General features: G+C 39.0%; 1 protein-coding gene across 2 annotated transcripts in view; it reads right to left on the bottom strand.

Moving 5' to 3' along the window:
* Positions 1-1976: 1976 nt before the first annotated feature.
* grik2 (glutamate receptor, ionotropic, kainate 2) overlaps positions 1977-24777 on the bottom strand; it is a 581700-nt gene continuing 558899 nt past the window's right edge. For both annotated transcript variants that reach the window (XM_061948573.2, XM_061948579.2), the window contains one exon: positions 1977-2978. In XM_061948573.2, the coding sequence (XP_061804557.2) occupies positions 2734-2978 (245 nt within the window). In that variant the 3' untranslated portion in view covers positions 1977-2733. The remainder of the gene's footprint in view (positions 2979-24777) is intronic.

Below are 24777 nucleotides of genomic sequence, written 5' to 3'. Positions count from 1 at the left end.
TGTGATAGTAACCTGGCTTTTTAGCATTAAGCTAATGTTACATGAGTCGGCAATTGCTAATCAATAAATAGCTAGTTCTGTTTTAACGTCAGGTTAATATTGTGGAGGGGGCTAAATTGTTATGGAAAATAATAATGTAACGTTAGGTATATACAGTACTCCCACCTACATTCCTCTGGGACATTTGTATTATATATTTTAAGCAGGTGTTTTTTGTTTACATTGTTATTGCCTTCTGGTTAGCTAATGTTTGCCCTGCAGGTAATAGTCACTTTTCCACCCCTTTATATATTAGGTATAGTTGTAAGTAAAAAAAAAAAGGTCAAATACAAAGCTATTCGGTTTCTTGTGAGTATATACACTTCACTGCCGATGTGGGGGGGCGCCACCTAAAATCTTGCCTAGGGCGCCAGATTGGTTAGGGCCGGGCCTGAACACACAAACTAGGTGTGGTGAAATTTGTCCTCTGCGTTTGACCCATCCCCTTCTTCACCCCCCTGGGAGGTGAGGGGAGCAGTGGGCAGCAGCGGTGCCGCGCCTGGGAATAATTTTTAGTGATTTAACCCCCAACTTCAACCCTTGATACTGAGTGCCAAGCAGGGAGGTAATGGGTCCCATTTTTATAGTCTTTGGTATGACCTCCTCATCAGACTCATCAGATGTGTCTGTGTCTTCTGGTTGATACTCCTCATTGTCTTCCTCCTCAGAAACCTGTTCATACGCATCACTATGCTGCTCTGTGTCCTCTCCCTCATTTTCACCAAAAATATTATCCAGAACTTCTCTCACTGTAAATCTTTTTTTTCCGTTTTTGCATGATGCAAATTGGAGATGTGCACTCTGCAAGTCACCAACTCTATACTGAATTGACCTCACATGTCTAGACACGCCCATCTTTGTTTGTTTTTGTACTGGATAACAACGTAAAATGAGAATCCCCTAAAGCTCACATGATTGGGAGAGGAGCTTGCTGTCAGTGTGTTCAGTTTTGGCTCTAATTATTGCTTTATAATCTTATTTTTATGACTGGGTCGAAACCGACCCTAACAACACCAAGGTCATAATTTCAACCAGAGCATTTTATAATTCAGTGAAAAAAATGTTTTATTTTGTTGAAATAGAGGTTCCTGACAAAGTCAAAAAGCCTTGATGCAAAAAAAATAATTTATGTGGTTCTTTTAAGCATTTAAAAACTAAAACGGGTCTAACACAAGACAAAGGTTAAATTAATGATGTACACAGAATGAACAACAAGGCAAATGTGTATACTATGTGAATACTTTATTTGCTTTAAATGTGTCCATCAACTTCAAAGGGTGAACTGTGTGTAATAAATTTAGTTTTCACAACAAATTCATATTCATTCATATTTTCTTTTTCAAATACATCTTTTTTTTTTTCTTTTTTCTTTTTTTTAAACCATTTACACACAGTTGGGCAGTCCTAAGTATCGTAAACCAGGATTGCAGGATGATTAAGCATTGTTAGCAGTCTCGTGGGAAGTAAAAATATCTTTCTTTTCTATATGTCCTTTTACATGATAAAAAAGTAGTTTTCTCCTCCAAAACATGAATACTTGTCACACTGTTGGAAAACAGAGTCCATATATCAGAGTGAGGGTGTGTACACTGTGCTGCTGTTGGTGTGTGTGTGCCAGTTCAATGGGTGTGAAAGCCTAGAGTACCAGTCTACTGTCATCAATGAAACTTGGTCACGTTGGTAAAAACCATTACAAAAGTTTGATTCTCTTTATACAAAACACTTTTTCTTAGAAACTGTATATGCAGATAAATGTTAGATTTGCTGTAAAATAAACAAGGGGGGAAAAAAAGCCACAGAAGTACAAAACAAATCGGAGACGTTCCACTAAGCAAATGGAAGTAAACTTTTGAATACTCACAGAAATGGAGTTACGACGCAGTGAAAACCCAGTCCGTTGAGGTAAAAATAAGAAATTCCATAAATAAATCAATAAATACTTTGAATAAATACAGTTTATTAATAGTGGCATTGTGTGAATTCAAACAAAGCTGTGCCGATCACATCCAAAAAAGTTGTCCAAACTTTAAGTTAACGTGTGCACTTCATGGATCCTTATAAGCGACTACAGGCTCATACAATACATGGAACTTAACAGCTTGCTATATAGCCCCTAAACCATGCATCCTTTGTCTATACAGCAACTCTGCATCCTCTGCATCCACACACTACATTTTTTTGAAAGTGTTAGTACTCTGAAACACAAAGAAATGATATCACTTATTGCCTGATGGATGATATACAATACATACTTGGTCAGTTACAGTATGTGACTAAGCGATACTTCCCTAAACATTTTTTTTTTTAAATCAGCTCACTGTCTGTGTTGTTGGGGGTTCGGTCGAGAGCCTGTTTTTGCGTACTTTATTCGTGTTCAACAAATAATTCCACGTTCGTTTGTGGTCCAAACGAGTAGGATTTCTCTGTGGTCACAGCAGTTTTGTTTTTTTGATTATAGGTCCATTCCACCTAAAAGTTGAATATTGCCAGCCTCTCATTCCGCATTTTTGTTTAACTTTGACAACTTTATTGTAGTAAGAATAATGAGGTAACTTGCTGAAACGTCACTTAGGTCCAAGTTATTTCCACAGGAAATATTTTTGAAACCCAGCTTATCCTTAAGTAATAAGTATGACTCTTTGTCAACGTACTCTCCAAAAATAACCGGCACATCCTTCTTTTTTTTTTTTTTTTTTACCAATTCCCCCTACATTTCCCCCAAGTGTCTCTACACACCTCATTGCAAAGGTGAGGGTGAGAAAGTGATTCCCATTTCATGCCATGGTCTCTTTCCCTGGCAGTCTGCGGTCGTTGAACGTGTGCATGTTGATAACCTCCTCCGTTTTCACCATGACGGCTGGCTGAGGCTTGTGTTTGAGGCGGCGCTGGCACTTCAGTGAGACCCTCAGCTCGTCCACCATGGCACTGCAAAATGACCGCTGAGGATAGAAATAGGACAACAAAAAATGTTAAGACTATTTAGGACGACTGCTGCTGGTCAGATTCCATTATACTTATGATATTTGGTTGTTATGCAGCTGGACTGCATTTTGTATATACAGGTAAAAGCCAGTAAATTAGAATATTTTGGAAAAACTTGATTTATTTCAGTAATTGCATTCAAAAGGTGTAACTTGTACATTATATTTATTCATTGCACACAGACTGATGCATTCAAATGTTTATTTCATTTAATTTTGATGATTTGAAGTGGCAACAAATGAAAATCCAAAATTCCGTGTGTCACAAAATTAGAATATTACTTAAGGCTAATACAAAAAAGGGATTTTTAGAAATGTTGGCCAACTGAAAAGTATGAAAATGAAAAATATGAGCATGTACAATACTCAATACTTGGTTGGAGCTCCTTTTGCCTCAATTACTGCGTTAATGCGGCGTGGCATGGAGTCGATGAGTTTCTGGCACTGCTCAGGTGTTATGAGAGCCCAGGTTGCTCTGATAGGTGCCATGTCATCTGCTGGTGTCGGTCCACTCTGTTTCCTGAGATCCAGGGTCAACGCAGCCGTCTACCAGCAAGTTTTAGAGCACGTCATGCTTCCTGCTGCTGACCTGCTCTATGGAGATGGAGATTTCAAGTTCCAACAGGACTTGGCGCCTGCACACAGCGCAAAATCTACCCGTGCCTGGTTTACGGACCATGGTATTTCTGTTCTAAATTGGCCCGCCAACTCCCCTGACCTTAGCCCCATAGAAAATCTGTGGGGTATTGTGAAAAGGAAGATGCAGAATGCCAGACCCAAAAACGCAGAAGAGTTGAAGGCCACTATCAGAGCAACCTGGGCTCTCATAACACCTGAGCAGTGCCAGAAACTCATCGACTCCATGCCACGCCGCATTAACGCAGTAATTGAGGCAAAAGGAGCTCCAACCAAGCATTGAGTATTGTACATGCTCATATTTTTCATTTTCATACTTTTCAGTTGGCCAACATTTCTAAAAATCCCTTTTTTGTATTAGCCTTAAGTAATATTCTAATTTTGTGACACACGGAATTTTGGATTTTCATTTGTTGCCACTTCAAATCATCAAAATTAAATGAAATAAACATTTGAATGCATCAGTCTGTGTGCAATGAATAAATATAATGTACAAGTTACACCTTTTGAATGCAATTACTGAAATAAATCAAGTTTTTCAAAATATTCTAATTTACTGGCTTTTACCTGTATATGTATGTAAAAAAAAGACGATGAAATGCGATGAATCTTGAGAAATTAAGTGATGAATGAAGGGGTTGCCAATGGGATGGATGCTAGCTAGATATCTCTCCACATCTTCCATTTTCTATCCTACAAAACCCAAAACCATTGAAGTTGGCACGTTGTGCAAATCGTAAATAAAAACCGAGTACAATGATTTGCTAATCCTTTTCAACTTATATTCAATTGAATCAGGGCCGGCCCGTGGCATAGGCCGTATAGGCAAATGCTAAGGGCGCCGTCCATCAGGGGGCGCCACGCCAGTGCCACAAATGTTGGAGGAAAAAAAAAAAAAAAAAAAAAAAGTCGGTACTATTATTTCTAAATACAAAAAATAATCCCACGTTAATTAAAATGCAAAGTAAAGCCTATTTAATAGAAATATTATTTGTTACAACATTAGCCCCCCCCCCCCCCCTTCCTCCCGCACGGTGCCTTCCCGTATCATGACTCTTTTTGGACGTCACCACATCAAAAAATCAACACAAGATGTCAAAATGGCCAAAACTGTCAGGTGCCCAGGGAAGATAAAAGAGAAAAGAAGAGGAGAAACGAGAAAAGACAGAGGTAGCAGGTAGGTAACGTTAGCCTACATGAAATTATTTGTCTGTTACAGAATGTGATAGTAACCTGGCTTTTTAGCATTAAGCTAATGTTACATGATTCGGCAATTGCTAATCAATAAATAGCTAGTTCTGTTTTAACGTCGGGTTAAAATTGTGGAGGGGGCTAAATTGTTATGGAAAATAATAATGTAACGTTAGGTAATTACAGTACTCCCACCTTACATTCCTCAGGGACATTTGTATTAGATCTTTTAAGCAGGTGTTTTTTGTTTACATTGTTATTGCCTTCTGTTTAGCTAATGTTTGCCCTGCAGGTAATAGTCACTTTTCCCCCCCTTTATATATTAGGTATAGTTGTAAGTAAAAAAAAAAAAAGGTCAAAGACAAAGCTATTCGGTTTCTTGTGAGTATATACACTTCACTGCCGATGTGGTGGGGCGCCACCTAAAATCTTGCCTAGGGCGCCAGATTGGTTAGGGCCGGGCCTGAATTGAATAGACTGCAAATATACTTTAACGTTCAAACTGCTAAACTTTGTTATTTTATTAGTTCATTTGGAATTTGATGCCTGCAACATGTTTCAAAAAAGCTGGCACAAGTGGCAAAAAAGACTGAGAACGTTGGGGAATGCTCATCACACTTCATTGGAACATCCCACAGGTGAACAGGCTAATTGGGAACAGGTGGGTGTCATTATTGGGTATAAAAGCGGTTTCCGTGAAATGCTCATCCATCCATCCATCCATCTTCTTCCGCTTATCCGAGGTCGGGTCGCGGGGGCAGCAGCCTAAGCAGGGAAGCCCAGACTTCCCTCTCCCCAGCCACTTCGTCCAGCTCTTCCCGGGGGATCCCGAAGCGTTCCCAGGCCAGCCGGGAGACATAGTCTTCCAAACGTGTCCTGGGTCTTCCCTGCGGCCTCCTACCGGTCGGACATGCCCTAAACACCTCCCTAGAGAGGCGTTCGGGTGGCATCCTGACCAGCTGCCCGAACCACCTTATCTGGCTCCTCTCGATGTGGCGGAGCAGCGGCTTTACTTTGAGCTCCCCCCGGATGGCAGAGCTTCTCACCCTATCTCTCCTTAGAATGCTGTTGAGGAATGCTCATCAAACACTTATTTGGAACATCCCACAGGTGAACAGGCTAATTGGGAACAGGTGGGTGTCATGATTGGGTATAAAAGCGGTTTCCGTGAAATGCTCAGTCATTCACAAACAAGGATGGGGCGAGGGTCACCACTTTGTGAACAAATGCGTGAGCAAGTTGTTGAACAGTTTAAGAGCAACATTTCTCAACGAGCTATTGCAAGAAATTTAGGGATTTCACCATCTACGGTCTTTTTCATGGACGCCCCTGCTTATTTCAACAAGACAATGCCGATCCACATTCTGCACGTGTTACAACAGTGTGGCTTCTGTCGGAGGCAGATATTTACATATATCCGAATTTAAGTTGTACTTCTTTCATTCATTAGTCATATTTGAAAACAGCTCGTCTTTTCCATTTATTCTCTTGATGCTCTGTCAGCAAGCATACTATGTGTGATAACCTTGAGTTCTTTGGAATGTATTATGGCTAGGGAGACGTGCTTTTGTTATGGCTAGTGAGGGGGAAGGAAAGAGAGGGTGATGGGATCGGGAAGACAGACCATTTTGGGGGTGCGCGTTAGAAGGTTCTAGGGTTAGACTGGTCTCAACAAAAATGTGTGTTGTCAAAGCTTTGAGAATATACAAGAAAATACCTATTCTGTCTCTGGTGGTTTTTCAACTCAGCTTTAAGTGTCGGAAAGAACTTGGGAGCGATTTGTGACTTGAATTCCCTGGGAGGAACAACTGGTCCAAAACGCAACACTTCGTAGTAAAAGAGTGCAAGTACTGCCTGTAGTCCAGACCTGGCTACCATTGAAAATGTGGTGGCACATTATGTAGCCTAAAATACGACAACAGAGACCCCGGACTGTTGAACAACTTAAGCTGTACATCAAGCAAGAATGAGAAAGAATTCCACCTGAAAAGCTTAAAAAAATTGGTGGTTTCAGTTGTTAAAAGGAAAGGCCATGTAACACAGTGGTAAAAATGCCCCTGTGCAAACTGTTTGCCAATGTGTTGCTGCCATTAAATTCTAAGTTAATGATTATTTGCAACAAAAAAAAATAAGTCTCTCAGTTCGAACATTAAATATCATGCATTTGCAGTCTATTCAATTGAATATAAGTTGAAAAGGATTCACAAATCATTGTATTCTGTTTTATTTACAATTTACACAATGTGCCAACTTCACTGGTTTTGGGTTCTGTAATTAAAGTGGGAATGTTCTCTATTGCCCTTGCCTATACCTTTTTTACAAATTGGTAATAATTTGATAATTTTTGGTTGGTTAAGTGAACATTTTATACAATTATTTCTAACCGTAACATTGCTGTTTGTTTTATATATGCCGTGCTAAACTAACACAGACAGTGGAATCAAAAACAAGGTGGTGTATACTAGAACCAATAGTTCCCTGACTCCTATGATTAAAGAGTCACTCACTAAAGGGATTTCATTCACTTGTCGTTGTGGATGCCACCACCCACTATGGCTGGGTTAAACGTTATGTCACGTTTAGTCGCTGTTGTCACAGGCTCAAGCCCTTGGAAGGCAAACAAGAAGTTGAGGGAAAGCAGAGTGAATGTTGACGCTGTCCTTGTCTGCGGGAATCGCTCCATTGTGGATTTTGGAATAGGTTTTACAGAGTTCCTAAAATAGTCCATAATACAGGAAAACCAAAAAAAGACACAGAAAGTTGGCTGCTGAACCTGTCGCTCTTGTCGACTGGATCCTAATCTAAACACACACACATTTGCAGGGACCATTTCGACAATGTCTGTATGAACAGTGTATGTTTATTTAACGTATTTACTTCCTTTTAAATTCTCATATGAGCATACTTGCCAACCCTCCCGGATTTTCCGGGAGACTCCCGAAATTCAACGCCTCTCCCGAAAACCTCCCGGGACAAATTTTCTCCCGAAAATCTCCCGAAATTCAGGCGGAGCTGGAGGCCACGCCCCCTCCAGCTCCATGCGGACCTGAGTGACGTGTTGACAGCCTGTTCACACGTCCGCTTTCCCACAATATAAACAGCGTGCCTGCCCAATCACATTATAACTGTTATGCCCGTTTGATTGTGGACTATTACTGACACCTTGTGGCGATGGGAAATGTTGCGCGTCATTAGTTTGGTCACTTCCGGTTCACGATGTTAGCCCAGTTCATAAAACAATGAGAAGTAGACGAGTTGTGTTAACTCTTACAAGCCTTGGAAAAGATAAGTCTGTAAGTAAACTGTTTAACTTGTTTATGTGGCTCAATATAAAGGTGGAAAGTGGCTAAATTTAATAGTAAGATGTGTATTGAAAAAACGATTTTTGTGCACTAATTTAATGGATGTTTGAGGACTTAAAATGGCTGCCAGTCGCATATTTCCACCATCGAAGTAGTTTCAACGCTCAGCAGTATTTGTTTGGTGATAATGCTGTATATTTGTGTAAAGCTAATGTTTACATATTGTGTATTACATTTCAGTATGTTGGTTGAATCATATAGCTCATACATTGTCATTGTGTGTATTTCAGTTTTACAAAAAAAAAAATAATAAAATAAAAGTCCAGTACAAGACAAAGCAAGATCAACAACAATAAAGAGCCTAAATGGATTCATCTGCTTTGGAACTTTATTAGAATGTCCTGGATTGGTTGTTAGCTGTCTGCCAAGCTGTACAACCTCAACACATATAGTGAGGGCAGAACAATAACTGTAGAATGATCGAGGGCGAGTTCTTGGTTTCTTATGTGGGTTAATTGTTAGGCAGTTTCATTAACGTCCTCCCAGCGCGGTAACAACACACAACAACAGTAGTCAAGTTTTCGTCTACCGTAAAGCAGTTTGTCTGCCGTAAACAGCAATGTTGTGACACTTTTAAACAGGACAATACTGCCATCTACTGCACATGCATATGTGACCCACCCATAATGTGTCACATTTTTGTGTTGATTTATTTATTTTATTTTGTGGTTTGAATTCATTTTTGGAGCTGTCATTACACATTCATCAGTATTCACATTGGTCAGTAGGGGGCAGTAGGGCGTTTTTTTCCCAATTGAATGCTATCACCTGCAGACCGGAAGTGTCTTGTCATTCTGATGAGCGCGACCAGTCTGTGAACAATTGAAACGTCCTGTGTGCTTTTTCCTCCTGTATAACAGGTTAGTTTTGGTGAATCAACTCACTGAATAATATCTATGTGATCTTTATAAGTTTAAGTACACATTCTGATGGTGGAGCCTAACTCTAAAGTGTTTGTGAGTTGTAGTTTGTATTTGTGAATGAATCCAGTGCACAGCTGCAGTAATCAATACAAAAAGGCGACGTGAGTGCGCAATGTTTATATAGGAACTTCTGATCCTAATTCAGACTCCCAAATTAGAGCTCCCGTTTTCTTATTGATTTTATAATGTATATTTGTATAATGTGTGTGTTCTGAAATAGTGACAGAGAATAGAACAAGGATGGACAATTCAACCCTTAACTTAACAATGAGTAGATGAGTGTTGTGTGTGTATATGTGTAAATAAATGAACACTGAAATTAAAATATTTATTTTATTTATATATATATATATATATATATATATATATATATGTATATATAATATTATTTAGCTCATTCACGTAAGAGACTAGACGTATAAGATTTCATGGGATTTAGCCATTAGGAGTGACAGATTGTTTGGTAAACGTATAGCATGTTCTATATGTTATAGTTATTTGAATGACTCTTACCATAATATGTTACGTTAACATACCAGGCATGTTCTCAGTTGGTTATTTAAGCCTCATATAACGTACACTTATTCAGCTTGTTGTTCACTATTCTTTATTTATTTTAAATTGCCTTTCAAATGTCTATTCTTGGTGTTGGCTTTTATCAAATAAATTTCCCCCAAAAATGCGATTTGGGGGAAATCGCATATATACGTGCGACGTATATATGATTTTTTTCTTCTTTATTGTGCATTTCCGGCCGGTGCGACGTATACTCCGGAGCGACTTATACTCCGAAAAATACGGTAAGTCATGACTTAAAGCAGTTGTTTTCCAGACACTTTCACATAAACATCTCCTTACATGGTCAGGTTGTGTTCTTCTGAATTAACACACATACACCCAGACGCAGGAAGAAGGGATATAAGACTTTGGTTCGGAGTCCTTCATTTTTTGACCTAGGCTCCTCCAGGTGCTGCAGACCTGTTTAATGAGGCTCGCTTGTAATAAAGCAACTTTTTGTTCAGCAAAGCGTCTTCGACGTCTCTTTTGATCCAGCCGCACTGCCGTGTCACCCTCCTGGAAATACACTTCAAATGCTCAAGACTAAATACCCTCCACCATTGGCGTTGTTAGGCCTTTTTTAGGGGGGCTCAAGCCCCCCTAAAATATTCTTAAGCCCCCCTAAATAATTTGGTGTTATATTTATTTATTTTTTAATTTTATTGACATATTATAAAGTGGCCCAAATATGAGTTTAAATAATCATATAACCTGTCATTATTCACTTCATAGCGTAAGGTAGAGAGCCCCTTTAGTGTGTCGGTATCCAATCCATTCCACTTGTTCATATAGAAAATGCCCACATAACTCAAACTCCAGTCCGCATTTTCTCTGCGACCTTGCTTGCGGTCCTTGGACTTGTTCATATAAAAAATGCCCACATCATTCGTAGAATCTATATCAAGTAATATACATAAAATAATGAAAAAACCCCATCATTAAATATATTTGTTTTATTGTATTGTTACATTAATAGCTGGTGTATTATAGGATGGCTTGTTTTTTCATAGGATTTTCAGAGGGAGGAAAAACCAAGACATTTAATATAAAATGTCAAATTAATAAATACATAAAAAGAAAAACAATGGTTAAAGCCATCGTCCCGGGGAGCATTTCATTTCATCCCGTGCAATAATAATAATAACAATGAATAATTTCTAAGTCTTTGTTAGCCGTTTGTGAAGTTTTGTGCTCGTGCGCTACGTTCGCTCGCATCTTGTGCATCTCCTGGGGGCTAAGCCCCCCCTGTCCTTAAAAGCTAGTGACGCCCCTGCCCTCCACTAGCTTTTTATATTCTTTAAAAAAAAAAAAAAGTATTTCTTAAATCTAATTATTTATTTAATTGTTTATTAGGCTTTTCTGTCTAATGTAACAATTTTGTCAAGCTCAAGATACAGTTTTCCGTTGCTATGGGATACGCAGCCAAATATTGTCTTTGAAATGAGAATTGATACACTTAGCAACGGTGCACAGGAAGGCGGGGAAGAAGAGGGGAAAATGCGGCCAAAATGGTCAAAAGTCCCAATTTTGTCCAAAATACCTCCCCGGGTTCCAGTCCCGCGAGTCCCGCCGCACAAGTCCCGGGATACAAAAAATGTCCAAAACGCACCCAGCAAAGTCCCACAGGAAGTGGAGGAGAAAAGTGAGAAAAGTCGGCAAAAGTCCCCAAAATGTTCAAAATACCTACCCAATGTGCCTCCATAATTTAGTAGTGCTTCAGATCGTTTGGGCCCCCATTATTTTGAAATATTTAAAATCTTGGGAAAATTATTTTTAAGAGCGTGTGGAGCCAATCCATCATATTTACTTCAGTATTTTTGATGATATCTGGCTTGCATATTTGTCTCTTAAAATGTGCAGTATAATTACTAATTGAGGTCGGATCGATAAATATTGGGCTGACATGAGGAATTATGACGTCATACAGATAAATCCAATTACATAAAAAAAAAGCTCCAATAAGCGATTAAAAAATAAAAATAAAATAAATACTACATTAATCCTGCTCAATGACCTTGCGGTTAGAGTGTCCACCCTGAGATCGGTAGGTCCTGAGTTCAAACCCTGGCCAAGTCATACCAAAGACTATAAAAAAATAAAAAAAAAGACTGTGAAAATGGGACCCATTACCTCCCTGTCTCCCTGCGTCAGCATCAAGTGTTAGAATTGGGGGTTAAATCACCAAAAATGTTCCCGAGTGTAGCCACCGCTGCTGCTCACTGCTCCCCTCACCTCCCAGGGGGTGAAACAAGGGGATGGGTCAAATGCAGAGAGTAATTTCAGAGGTACCTTAACTTTAATAAGGCGGATGACCCAGACTGTGCTGCAGCTGGGTCAGGGTGAGCAAAACGAGCGCTCCTTTTGTCCTACCTATCGTACTGTAAGCCTGTCGTAAATTTCCCGAGCTCACAAACATGGCGTCGATCCTGTGGGACGCACTTTTCAGAGGGAAAATCTTAGCGTGCTATTCGCACCAAATGTTCTGCAGACATTCCGCAAGGAAAGAAAAAACCAACACGTTTCGACACGTTCATTTTTATAACTTTGAAGCCTGTTGCACAAGAAGTTACCACAAATGAAGGCTGGCGGCTTGTTCCCTAATAAATCTTATTTTTACTTAACAGATTGTCAAATTGGTGTAGGCGCAATCTAGTGGTACGCCAAATAATTGCTTGATTAAAGTACAGTGTTTTATTTTCCAACATGCAAACTGTGTGTAACGTTACAGTGGCCAAACATATTAGATATACTTGTTAAATAAAATCTCTGCTTTTTTAAAAATGAATACTTAGGCCTACTTCGCTACTGTATTTTAATAATAGTCATGATGCTGATACTTGCTGAGCCAAGTGTTTTCTGAGGTGGTGCATGGTAAAAAAAAGTTTGAGAACCACTGCCTTCACACATTGCATGACCAGATTAATTGAATGACACCATTTATTAACTCGATGTATATTCATACTCCACATCACAGGTGTCAAACTCAAGGCCCGGTGACATCATTTTATCTGGCCCGCAAACACCTGGAAATGATATGTCTCAATAAAGTACTTAATATTTTCTCACTAAATGTAACGGATTTTTTGTTTTTCATTTTGACAGAAAAAATATATGTACTGCTTGAAATTGCATTCATTTTAAACTTTAATAGTATCCAATATTGCAACAAATATTATAGTATATTATCATAATTTCCAAACATGTTTTTGTGTAAATAAAAATAAATAAGAATACTTAACTTTACAGCAAACTACCCATCAAATTAATACAATTGACAACACATTTTACGATGTTCTTTACAGCATATAACATTGAAAAATACTACTACTGTTTTTTGCGTTAAAATTCTGTTGACTGAGCTGCCCGTTTTTGACTGTACAATATACGGTTGTAGTTTTTAACGGTGTATTACTGTAAATGGAAAGACGGTTTGTTTTTACTAGAGATGTCGATAAATGCGTTAAAATGTAATATCGGAAATTATCGGTATCGTTTTTTTTTTATTATCGGTATCGTTTTTTTTATTTATTTATTTTAAATCAACATAAAAAACACAAGATACACTTACAATTAGTGCACCAACCCAAAAAACCTCCCTCCCCCATTTACACTCATTCACACAAAAGGGTTGTTTCTTTCTGTTATTAATATTCTGGTTCCTACATTATATATCAATATATATCAATACAGTCTGCAAGGGATACAGTCCGTAAGCACACATGATTGTGCGTGCTGCTGGTCCACTAATAGTACTAACCTTTAACAGTTAATTTTACTCATTTTCATTAATTACTAGTTTCTATGTAACTGTTTTTATAGTGTTTTACTTTCTTTTTATTCAAGAAAATGTTTTTAATTTATTTATCTTATTTTATTTATTTTAATTTTTTTAAAAGTACCTTATCTTCACCATACCTGGTTGTCCAAATTAGGCATAATAATGTGTTAATTCCAAGACTGTATATATCGGTTGATATCGGTATCGGTTGATATCGGTATCGGTAATTAAAGAGTTGGACAATATCGGATATCGGCAAAAAGCCAATATAGGACATACCTAGTTTTTACGGTAGAAAAACTGGCAAATAAGTTGCCGGAATTAAAAAAAAAACTTGTACTGTTTTTCCATTAACAATATAATGTTGTAATAACCAATGTAAATTTAACACAAAAATTCTGACAACTAAGCTGCCAGCTTTTTCCATAAAAAAACAAACAAAAAAAAACAGTGGTATGTTTTTCCATTTACTCTAATTTATAAAAAAATATATATATATTTTACAGTAAAATTTTGTAAATGTAAAGTTTTTACTGTAAAATCGACAGATAACTTAAAACAATGTATATGATTAATAATGAAATCCAGAAGCAAATGCATACATTATTCGCTGTTACAAGCGGCCCTCTGATGGCAGCCATAACTGCCATGTGGCCCTCAATGAAAACCAGTTTGACACACCAATTTGACTATACCCCATGTGCGGGTATGGCATTTCATTGATCACTGACTAATGTTGAGAAATGAGAAGGCGCATTGTGCACTGCCACAAAGTTACCATAACTCTGTTACATGCCTGATACGTTTTTTGATTGATTGATTGATTGAAATTTTTAGATTGCACAGTACAGTAAATATTCCGTACAATTGACCACTAAATGGTAACACCCCAATAACTTTTTCAACTTGTTTAAGGGGTCCACGTTAATCCATTCATGGTAATCAAGTGTGCAAATTCACGTATTTGCACACTTGGTTCGGTGTTCATGTAACACACTGAGTATTCCTGGCAAAACACTCAGGTTACATTTGTTTTATTGCAGTGGTTCTCAACTTTTTTTTATTTTTTATTTTTTTACCAAGTACCACCTCATAAAAAACGTAGTTTTCCAAGTACTACCATAAAGTTAAAGTTAAAGTACCAATGATTGTCACACACACACTAGGTGTGGCGAGATTATTCTCTGCATTTGACCCATCACCCTTGATCACCCCCTGGGAGGTGAGGGGAGCAGTGGGCAGCAGCGGTGGCCGCGCCCGGGAATCATTTTGGTGATTTAACCCCCAATTCCAACCCTTGATGCTGAGTGCCAAGCAGGGAGGTAATGGGTCCCATTTTTATAGTCTTTGGTATGACTCGGCCGGGATTTGAACTCACAACCTACCGATCTCAGGGCGGCCACTCTAACCACTAGGCCACTGAGTAGCAAAATACAGTAGCGTAGTAGGCCTAAGTAGTCATTAAAGCAAGGCAGAGCATATTTAATATTCCGGCCACCGTAACATTACACACAGTTTGAACAGAAACACTGGGTATGAATATAGGAAAATAAAACATTGTACTTTAGAGCAGTGTTTTTCAACCACTGTGAGATACAGTCTGGTGTGCCGTGGGAGATGATCTAATTTCACCTATTTGGGTTAAAAATATGTTTTGCAAACCAGTAATTATAATCTGCAAATGATGTGTTGTTGTTGAGTGTCGGTGCTGTCTAGAGCTCGGCAGAGTAACCGTGTAATACTCTTCCATATCAGTAGGTGGCAGCCGGTAGCTAATTGCTTTGTAGATGTCGGAAACAGCGGGAGGCAGCGTGAAGGTAAAAAGGAAACCAAAAATAAACAAGGTGAGTGCCCCTAAGAAAAGGTTTTGAAGCTTAGGGAAGGCTATGCAGAACAAAACTAAAACTGAACTGGCTACAAAGTAAACAAAAACAGAATGCTGGACGACAGCAAAGACTTACTGAGGCGCAAAGACGGCGTCCACAATGTACATCCGAACGTGACATGACAATCAACAATGTCCCCACAAAGAAGGATAAAAACAACTGAAATATTCTTGATTGCTAAAACCAAGTGGATGCTCAAAGGAAGACATGAAACTGCTACAGGAAAATACCAAAAAAAAGAGAAAAAGCCACCAAAATAGGAGCGCAAGACAAGAAGTAAAACACTACACACAGGAAAACATCAAAAAAGTCCAAATAAGTCAGGGTGTGATGTGACAGTACACCTACTTTGAGACAAGAGCTATATTGATGCGTGCTTGGTTATGCTTTAAAGTCATATCCAACAATTGTGACAACGACTTTTTACTGTCAACTGAGTTTTGTTTTTTAATGATTTCTGCTGGTGGTGTGCCTCCGCATTCTTTCAACGCAAAAAAATGTGCCTTGGCTCAAAAAAGGTTGAAAAACACTGCTTTAGAGAATCGCCGTGTCATTGAATACTGGTGGATTGCTCGTGTGAGTGCTGCTTATTTCAAGCAGAAATAACACAAAAAGTCCAAGATCAAACCGTCAGGCTAAACAAACACTCTTTCCGTCATCACTTATTAATGCACGGTATATCTCTACAGACTGGAACCCCATGTTGCTTCATGCTCAATTAAACTTATGTTTCTTATAGTAGTTTTTCTCATACCATGAGCTAAAGTGGCATCTGAGAGTTTTACTCGAATTCAAACAACAAACGTGTTGTGCGTGGAGTGCATTCTTGCACTGAAAAAAAATACAAAGATTGTTTATTTTTCTTTGTGCAGTCTTTATTTCCGTGTTTGATTACAAACCTAAAGGGGGGCAGAGTGACTGGGATTTTGTGTCAGGTTTAATACTGTGAACTTTAGTGAGGTTTATTGGGCATTTACTCTTCTGCTGGATTTTACAACAGTTTTTTTACAGCCTCGCCCCTGTCTGCTACTGTTTATATCCAAACATGTTTTTTTTTTGTTTTAGATTCTTTTTTTAGTGCACTCAACCACCCGTTTTAATGTAAACCACAAAACAATCATCATCCATAGTTGACCAGGTCACATTTCGGTGATTTAAAAAGACGGACGTATTGACATGTCACATATTTGACATGCAAATATGTAAGATTACAGCCAATAGCTAATATACACCCCCACGGCAACTTGATGTCAAAATGAAAACAAACAGGAGTAACAATATTAAAAAGTAAACTTCCAAAGTTTAAGTCCCAAAGGTGTGGTTGTAAACCACTCACAGCCACGAATACATAAAACAATTCATGCATTTTATAAAATATGCTTTAACACTTTAATTGTATACGAGTAGGCTATAAACTATGATTGCATTATTGTGCAGCCATTTTTCAAGGCCTTGTTAAATGATGCTCATGTTGCTAGTTGTCTTATACAGGTAAAAGCCAGTAAATTAGAATATTTTGAAAAACTTGATTTATTTCAGTAATTGCATTCAAAAGGTGTAACTTGTACATTATATTTATTCATTGCACACAGACTGATGCATTCAAATGTTTATTTCATTTAATTTTGATGATTTGAAGTGGCAACAAATGAAAATCCAAAATTCCGTGTGTCACAAAATTAGAATATTACTTAAGGCTAATACAAAAAAGGGATTTTTAGAAATGTTGGCCAACTGAAAAGTATGAAAATGAAAAATATGAGCATGTGCAATACTCAATACTTGGTTGGAGCTCCTTTTGCCTCAATTACTGCGTTAATGCGGCGTGGCATGGAGTCGATGAGTTTCTGGCACTGCTCAGGTGTTATGAGAGCCCAGGTTGCTCTGATAGTGGCCTTCAACTCTTCTGCGTTTTTGGGTCTGACATTCTGCATCTTCCTTTTCACAATACCCCACAGATTTTCTATGGGGCTAAGGTCAGGGGAGTTGGCGGGCCAATTTAGAACACAAATACCATGGTCCGTAAACCAGGCACGGGTAGATTTTGCGCTGTGTGCAGGCGCCAAGTCCTGTTGGAACTTGAAATCTCCATCTCCATAGAGCAGGTCAGCAGCAGGAAGCATGAAGTGCTCTAAAACTTGCTGGTAGACGGCTGCGTTGACCCTGGATCTCAGGAAACAGAGTGGACCGACACCAGCAGATGACATGGCACCCCAAACCATCACTGATGGTGGAAACTTTACACTAGACTTCAGGCAACGTGGATCCTGTGCCTCTCCTGTCTTCCTCCAGACTCTGGGACCTCGATTTCCAAAGGAAATGCAAAATTTGCATGGTTGGTTGATGGTTTGGGGTGCCATGTCATCTGCTGGTGTCGGTCCACTCTGTTTCCTGAGATCCAGGGTCAACGCAGCCGTCTACCAGCAAGTTTTAGAGCACTTCATGCTTCCTGCTGCTGACCTGCTCTATGGAGATGGAGATTTCAAGTTCCAACAGGACTTGGCGCCTGCACACAGCGCAAAAGCTACCCGTGCCTGGTTTACGGACCATGGTATTTCTGTTCTAAATTGGCCCGCCAACTCCCCTGACCTTAGCCCCATAGAAAATCTGTGGGGTATTGTGAAAAGGAAGATGCAGAATGCCAGACCCAAAAATGCAGAAGAGTTGAAGGCCACTATCAGAGCAACCTGAACTACCAAAAGTATTGTACATGCTCATATTTTTCATTTTCATACTTTTCAGTTGGCCAACATTTCTAAAAATCCCTTTTTTGTATTAGCCTTAAGTAATATTCTAATTTTGTGACACACGGAATTTTGGATTTTCATTTGTTGCCACTTCAAATCATCAAAATTAAATGAAATAAACATTTGAATGCATCAGTCTGTGTGCAATGAATAAATATAATGTACAAGTTACACCTTTTGAATGCAATTACTGAAATAAATCAAGTTTTTCAAAATATTCTAATTTACTGGCTTTTACCTGTATTTACAGGTGTTGTGTTTGTTCCATGTTTGACACACCTGATAAGAAATTATTTACTATTTGGCCTCTTTACAACGTGTTTGAGAGCAGGTGGTGCTTCAGTACTGCCGGCCGTTAAGAATTTTGTATACAAGAACTGAATCAGGATACTTTAATAAAATGTCCCAATTAAATAAGTTATATTTATTGAGTATTCTGCATTGATTAAACATGTAAAATTAAAGTATCCGTGATTGTCACAGACACACTAGGTGTGGCAAAATTATTCTCTGCATTTGACCCATCACCCTTGATCACCCCCCTGGGAGGTGAGGGGAGCAGTGGGCAGCAGCGGGGGCCGCCCCCAGGAATAATTTTTGGTGATTTAACCCCCAATTCCAACCCTTGATGCTGAGTGCTGTCGGAGGCAGATATTTACATATATCCGAATTTAAGTTGTACTTCTTTTATTCCATAGTCATATTTGAAAACAGCTCGTGTTTTCCATTTCTTCTCTTGCTGCTCTGTCTGCAAGTAAACTGTGTGTTAACCTTGAGGCTTTGGAATGTGTTTTGACTAGCATTTGTTTTGTCTACAGAGATGGGACGAGAGAGAGGGTGGTGGGATCGGGAAGACAGACCATTTTGGGAGGCGCAATAGAATGTTCTAGGGTTAGACTGGTCTCAAAATGTATATTGGCAAAGCTTTGAGAATATACAACAAAATACCTATTCTGTCTCTGGTGGTTTTTCAACTCAGCTTTAAGTGTCGGAAAGAACTTGGGAGCGAATTGTGACTTGAATTCCCTGGGAGGAACAACTGGTCCAAAACGCAACAGTGCCAAGCAGGGAGGTAATGGGTCCCATTTTTATAGTCTTTGGTATGACTCGGCCGGGGTTTGAACTCACGACCTACCGATTTCAGGGCGGACACTCTCACCAAGGGTTGCCATTTCCCTGAAAAAAAAAAAAAAGGGAAACCTTGCAGGGCTCATCCACCTCATTTCTGTTGGCCTTTTTTGTTTGTGTGAAAGGACTTTTATAATATCCACAAAAACATTAAATGGAGGCAACTGGACTCTTATTGTTTGTTGAAGATGTTTCAGAGTTGCATGCATTGAACCTTTGTGGATTATATGGCCTAATGACTGACAATCGACAAATATGTTTAAAAGTTTTGACTCCAGGCAGGATTTCATTCGACGGGCACGTTTTTGGATTAATTCGAATACACGTACATTGTTCAATAATTCATTTTTTGTGTGTAAAATAACAAAATTGGCAGAATAAATTACATATTTTTGTCTAAACTAGAAATTGCTTATTTTGACTGAATAAAAATAAACATCTCTCTTTAACGGAAGTCTTTCTTGCTTAACTTAAAGTCGAACTGCACTTTTTGGGGAATTTTGCCTATTGTTCACAATCATTATGAGAGACATGACGATAGATATTATTATGTCTTTTTGCATTCTAAATATTAAATACATGTAGATGTTATTATTATTAAATGCCAACTGAAACCCACTACTACCGACCACGCAGTCTGATAGTTTATATATCAATGATGAAATCTTAACATTGCAACACATGCCAATACAACTTACTAAAGTGCAATTTTAAATTTTACGCAAAATATCCTGCTGAAAACGTCTCGGTATGATGTCAGCGCATGACGTCACGGATTGTAGAGGACATTTTGGGACAGCATGGTGGCCAGCTATTAAGTCGTCTGTTTTCATCGCAAAATTCCACAGTATTCTGGACATCTGTGTTGGTGAATCTTTTGCAATTTGTTCAATGAACAATGGAGACAGCAAAGAAGAAAGCTGTAGGTGGGAAGCGGTGTATTGCGGCCGACTGCAGCAACACAAAGACAGCCGGTGTTTCATTGTTTACATTCCCGGAAGATGACAGTCAAGCTTTACCATTGGTCTGTGGAGAACTGGGACAACAGAGACTCTTACCAGGAGGACTTTGAGTTGGGTGCGCAGACGCGGTACCGTCAGTACGCATGCAGCTGCGGCTTCCAAACATTTGATCGCTTGCCCATACGTGCGTGCTGCTATGTGCATGTCACGTACGTAACTTTGGGGACGTTGGGGAAATATATGTGCTGTATGAACTTTGGGGAGGTGAACAGTACTTTGGGCTGTGGGATTAAGTGTGTTGTGCAGGTGTTTGAGTTGTATTGGCGGGTTATATGGACGGGAGGGGGGAGGTGTTTGTTATGCGGTATTAATTTGTGGCATATTAAATATAAACCTGTTTGTGTTGTGGCTAATAGAGTATATATATGTCTTGTGTTTATTTACTGTTTTAGTCATTCCCAGCTGAATATCAGGTCCCACTGCCCTCTAGTCCTTCACTCTCACTTTCCTCATCCACAAATCTATCATCCTCGCTCAAATTAATGGGGAAATCGTCGCTTTCTCGGTCCGAATCGCTCTCGCTGCTGGTGGCCATGATTGTAAACAATGTGCGGATGTGAGGAGCTCCACAACCTGTGACGTCACGCTACTCGTCTGCTACTTCCGGTACAGGCAAGGCTTTTTTTATCAGCGACCAAAAGTTGCGAACTTTGTCGTCGATGTTCTCTACTAAATCCTTTCAGCAAAAATATGGCAATATTGCGAAATGATCAAGTATGACACATAGAATGGACCTGCTATCCCCGTTTAAATAAGAAAACCGCATTTCAGTAGGCCTTTAAATAAATGTGATCACAAGTTCACCTACAATGGAGCCTATGAGAGCCGCACAATTCCGCCTTTAAAGCCCTTAAAAAAAACACCTCCATTAAGGTTTTATATACATGATGTAAGTATATATGTAACATAGTAATGGCCACATTTATAATAATCTTTAATATTTACATATTTTGATCATTTTAAGCATACGCATCACTTTTTTGTTTTGTTTTCCATTGTCACAGATTATTACCCACTGCAGACTTTATGAGAACCAACACCCATGATAAAAGATCACTTACTGTACAATGTCTGCTGTCATTAGGAGGCCGACTGGTAGGATGTTCATATATTCCCATTTAGGTGACAAATGACCATAATCCTTACAAAGGAACAGGGCCAAGCATCTTTTCGCGTCGTTCTCGCCATTTCTGAGTCTTAAATGGCTGTCAAAGTGTACCAACTTGTCGGAATACCTCCTCAGAGTTCTTCTGTCCAGGTGCGATGCATGATGTATGATCTACAATAAACTTCCAGGGAGCAAGGAGATGAGAAAGGAGCAGACCACTCCTTGATGTAAACATAGGGACACATGGAAGTGATCACGGCGCCGCTATAAATAGATTGTCTGCGTTAGCGCTAATAATAACAATATCACCAATACTTAATGAATATTCATGTCATGAATTGTAAATTGCTTCTTGTTGGCGGTTTTTGAATGTTTTTTTTTAATTGGATTTTATAGGTAAAATAGAGGACTTTCCATTGTCAGCTGACTTTTTTTTTTTTTATGTTTATTTGCAAGTTAAAATGCATGTCTTTCATAATGATTGTGAACAGAAGGGAAAAGTAAATGACACGTAATAAAGTTGAAAAATTTAAGTGATAGTCACACACACTAGATGTGGTGAAATTACTCTCTGCATTTGACCCATACTTGTTCCACCCCCTGGGAGGTGAGGGGAGCAGTGAGCAGCAGCGGTGGCCGCGCTCGGGAATCATTTTGGTGATGTAACCCCCAATTCAAACCCTTGATGCTGAGGTAGTGGGTGCCATTTTATCAGTCTTTGGTATGACTGGAATACTAAAACTAATACTACACTTCATGTACCTCATTGACGTGAGAGCTACATTTAGCTTCCCCATTGGACAAAAAGGATCTCAGAACTTCCCCAATTGTTCCTTTTATTTTTATTTAAGAAAAAATTGTTAATGTGGTAAAAATTCACATTTGGAGTCTGATTACCAGAAGCTGCCACACCGAGGCGGTGACAGCAGAATGAAAATATGTCAGAAAGGCATCCTTTGGCTTAGCCCGGGGGTCGGCAACCCGCGACTCGAGTGTCTAAGAGCTGCACTCGTGGCTACCTGGAGCTTTTTATAAAAATGGTTGAAAATAGAAAAAAGATGGGAGAAAAAAATATATTTTTTGTTTTAATATGGTTTCTTTAGGACAGGGATGTCAATCAAACATGCGAGTTTGCTGAGTGTAAAATTGAACTGCATTTTCAACTTAAAAAAACTGCTGTTCTAAATGTGTCCACTAGATGTCACAATAGCAATTCTGTTAGGCAAGTAAATAGTTTATATCGGGGCGAGCAAGTATACCAAGCAAGAGGTAAACGGTAAAGCGGGGCTGCGGCTCCTCCCCCTCCACCCAAAGGTGGTTAGAGTGTCCGGCCTGAGATCGGTAGGTCGTGAGTTCAAACCCCGGCCGAGTCACACCAAAGACTATAAAAATGGGACCCATTACCTCCCTGCTTGGCACTCAGCATCAAGGGTTGGAATTGGGGGTTAAAACAGTGGTGCCCAACCACCGGGCCGCACAAGAAAATAAAAAAAATTAAATCAACATAAAAAACATAAGATACACTTACAATTAGTGCACCAACCCAAAAAACCTCCCTCATTCACACAAAAGGGTTGTTTCTTTCTGTTGTTAATATTCTGGTTCCTACATTATATATCAATATATATCAATACAGTCTGCAGGAATACAGTCCGTAAGCACACATGATTGTATTTTTTTATAACAAAAAAAACCAAATATCCTCTCCCCCACCCCCCGGTCCGTGGGACAAATTTTCAAGCGTTGACCGGTCCGCAGTTACAAGAAGGTTGGGGACCACTGGGCTAAAACACCAAAAATTACTCCCGGGCGCGGCCTCTGCTGCTGCTCACTGCTCCCCTCACCTCCCAGGGGGTGATCAAGGTTGATGGGTCAAATGCAGAGAATAATTTCGCCACACCTAGTGTGTGTGTGTGACAATCATGGGTACTTTAACTTTTTAAAAGAAACCGGAGTAACATAAACAATTGTTAACCCTAATTAGACTGTGACTTAAAGTTTAATTGCTTTGTAGTTACACTGAGATTAAGTCTGAATTCATTGTGTTCTTCATTGTGTTTTTGAATCTGGACCATTTTTTTTCCTCAGATTTTTTAACTAACTTTGTGTTTTGTCAAGAGAATCATTTGCGATATGTACATTTTCAGAATGTGCTTGATCTATTTTGGGCCAAAGTAAAACCGAGAAAACCATCTGAAGTTGTCATAGTTGTATTTCTAAGTTATCATGCCATGATTGATGATTTGTCATGAGTTTCCTCCATGCGGCCCCTGAGCTAAAATGAGTTTGACGCCCCTGCTTTAGGAGGACATACATGACACAAACATTTTTAATGTTTTTACAATGCTGTAAATATGTGCAGAATATATATTAAATTTCAACATTTATGTCAACGAAGATTTGTGTCGATGTGCTATACCACTGACTTTCTTTCCAATCCGATGCCGAGTAAAATTCAGGCTGGTATCAGCGATACCGATACAAGGCGCACTTAAAATCCTTTCATTTTCTCAAAACTCGACAGTGCGCCTTATAACCCGGTGCGCCTAATGTACGGAATCATTTTGGTTGTGCTTACCAACCTCAAAGCTATTTTATTTGGTACAAGGTGAAATGATAAGTAGGACCAGTAGATGGCAGTCACACATATGAGATACATGTAGACTGCAATATGATGGCAGTCACACATAAGAGATACGTGTAGACTGCAATATGACTCAAGTAAACAACACCAAAATGTTATGTTCCATTGAAAATATAGAACATTACACACGGCGCTCGAAAATCTATCAAAATGTTTTGTTGTGATACTGTAATTTAAATGGAGTATAATCATTGAGTTAAAGTACAATTTAGCAGAGTTTGTTGTTAAATTATGTCCTATATATCTGAAATTAATGTTACATTGGTGTCATGTCTGTGTGATCATGTTTTTGTCTTAGTCATGTTTTATTTAGTTATTGGACTTTTTAGTTTCTGGCTTTTCACTCCCTTGTCTTGTTTCCATGATTACCCATTAGTTTCACCTGTTCCACGTTTGGACTCATTGTGCACTCTTGTTTGTCACCATAGCAACCATTAGTTTTCACCTGTCACGTCACGCACCTGTTTCACGTTTTGAGTCACGCACCTGTTTTCGTTAATCATGTCTGTAGTATTTAAGTTCATTGTTTTTCAGTTTGTCTTTCTGGTGACATCCTCACATTTATGCTCTGTACATTTCTGACACTGGTTTTCATGTCCATCCTTCATGCTGCTACTTTTGTCCAAGCCAAGTAAGTTTTTGTTTATTAATGCTACAGTCTTTTGGTTTCATAGTTTATTCTCCGCCACTGTGCGCGCTTTTCGTTTGCACTTTTTTTACTGTCATGACTTCGTCCTGGGAGTTTGCTTTTCCGGGATGCAACGGAAAGTTGGC

This window comes from Nerophis lumbriciformis, linkage group LG04 (assembly GCF_033978685.3).
Source record: "Nerophis lumbriciformis linkage group LG04, RoL_Nlum_v2.1, whole genome shotgun sequence".
Taxonomy (NCBI): Eukaryota; Metazoa; Chordata; class Actinopteri; order Syngnathiformes; family Syngnathidae; genus Nerophis; species Nerophis lumbriciformis.
This window is presented reverse-complemented; position numbering and strand designations above follow the sequence as displayed.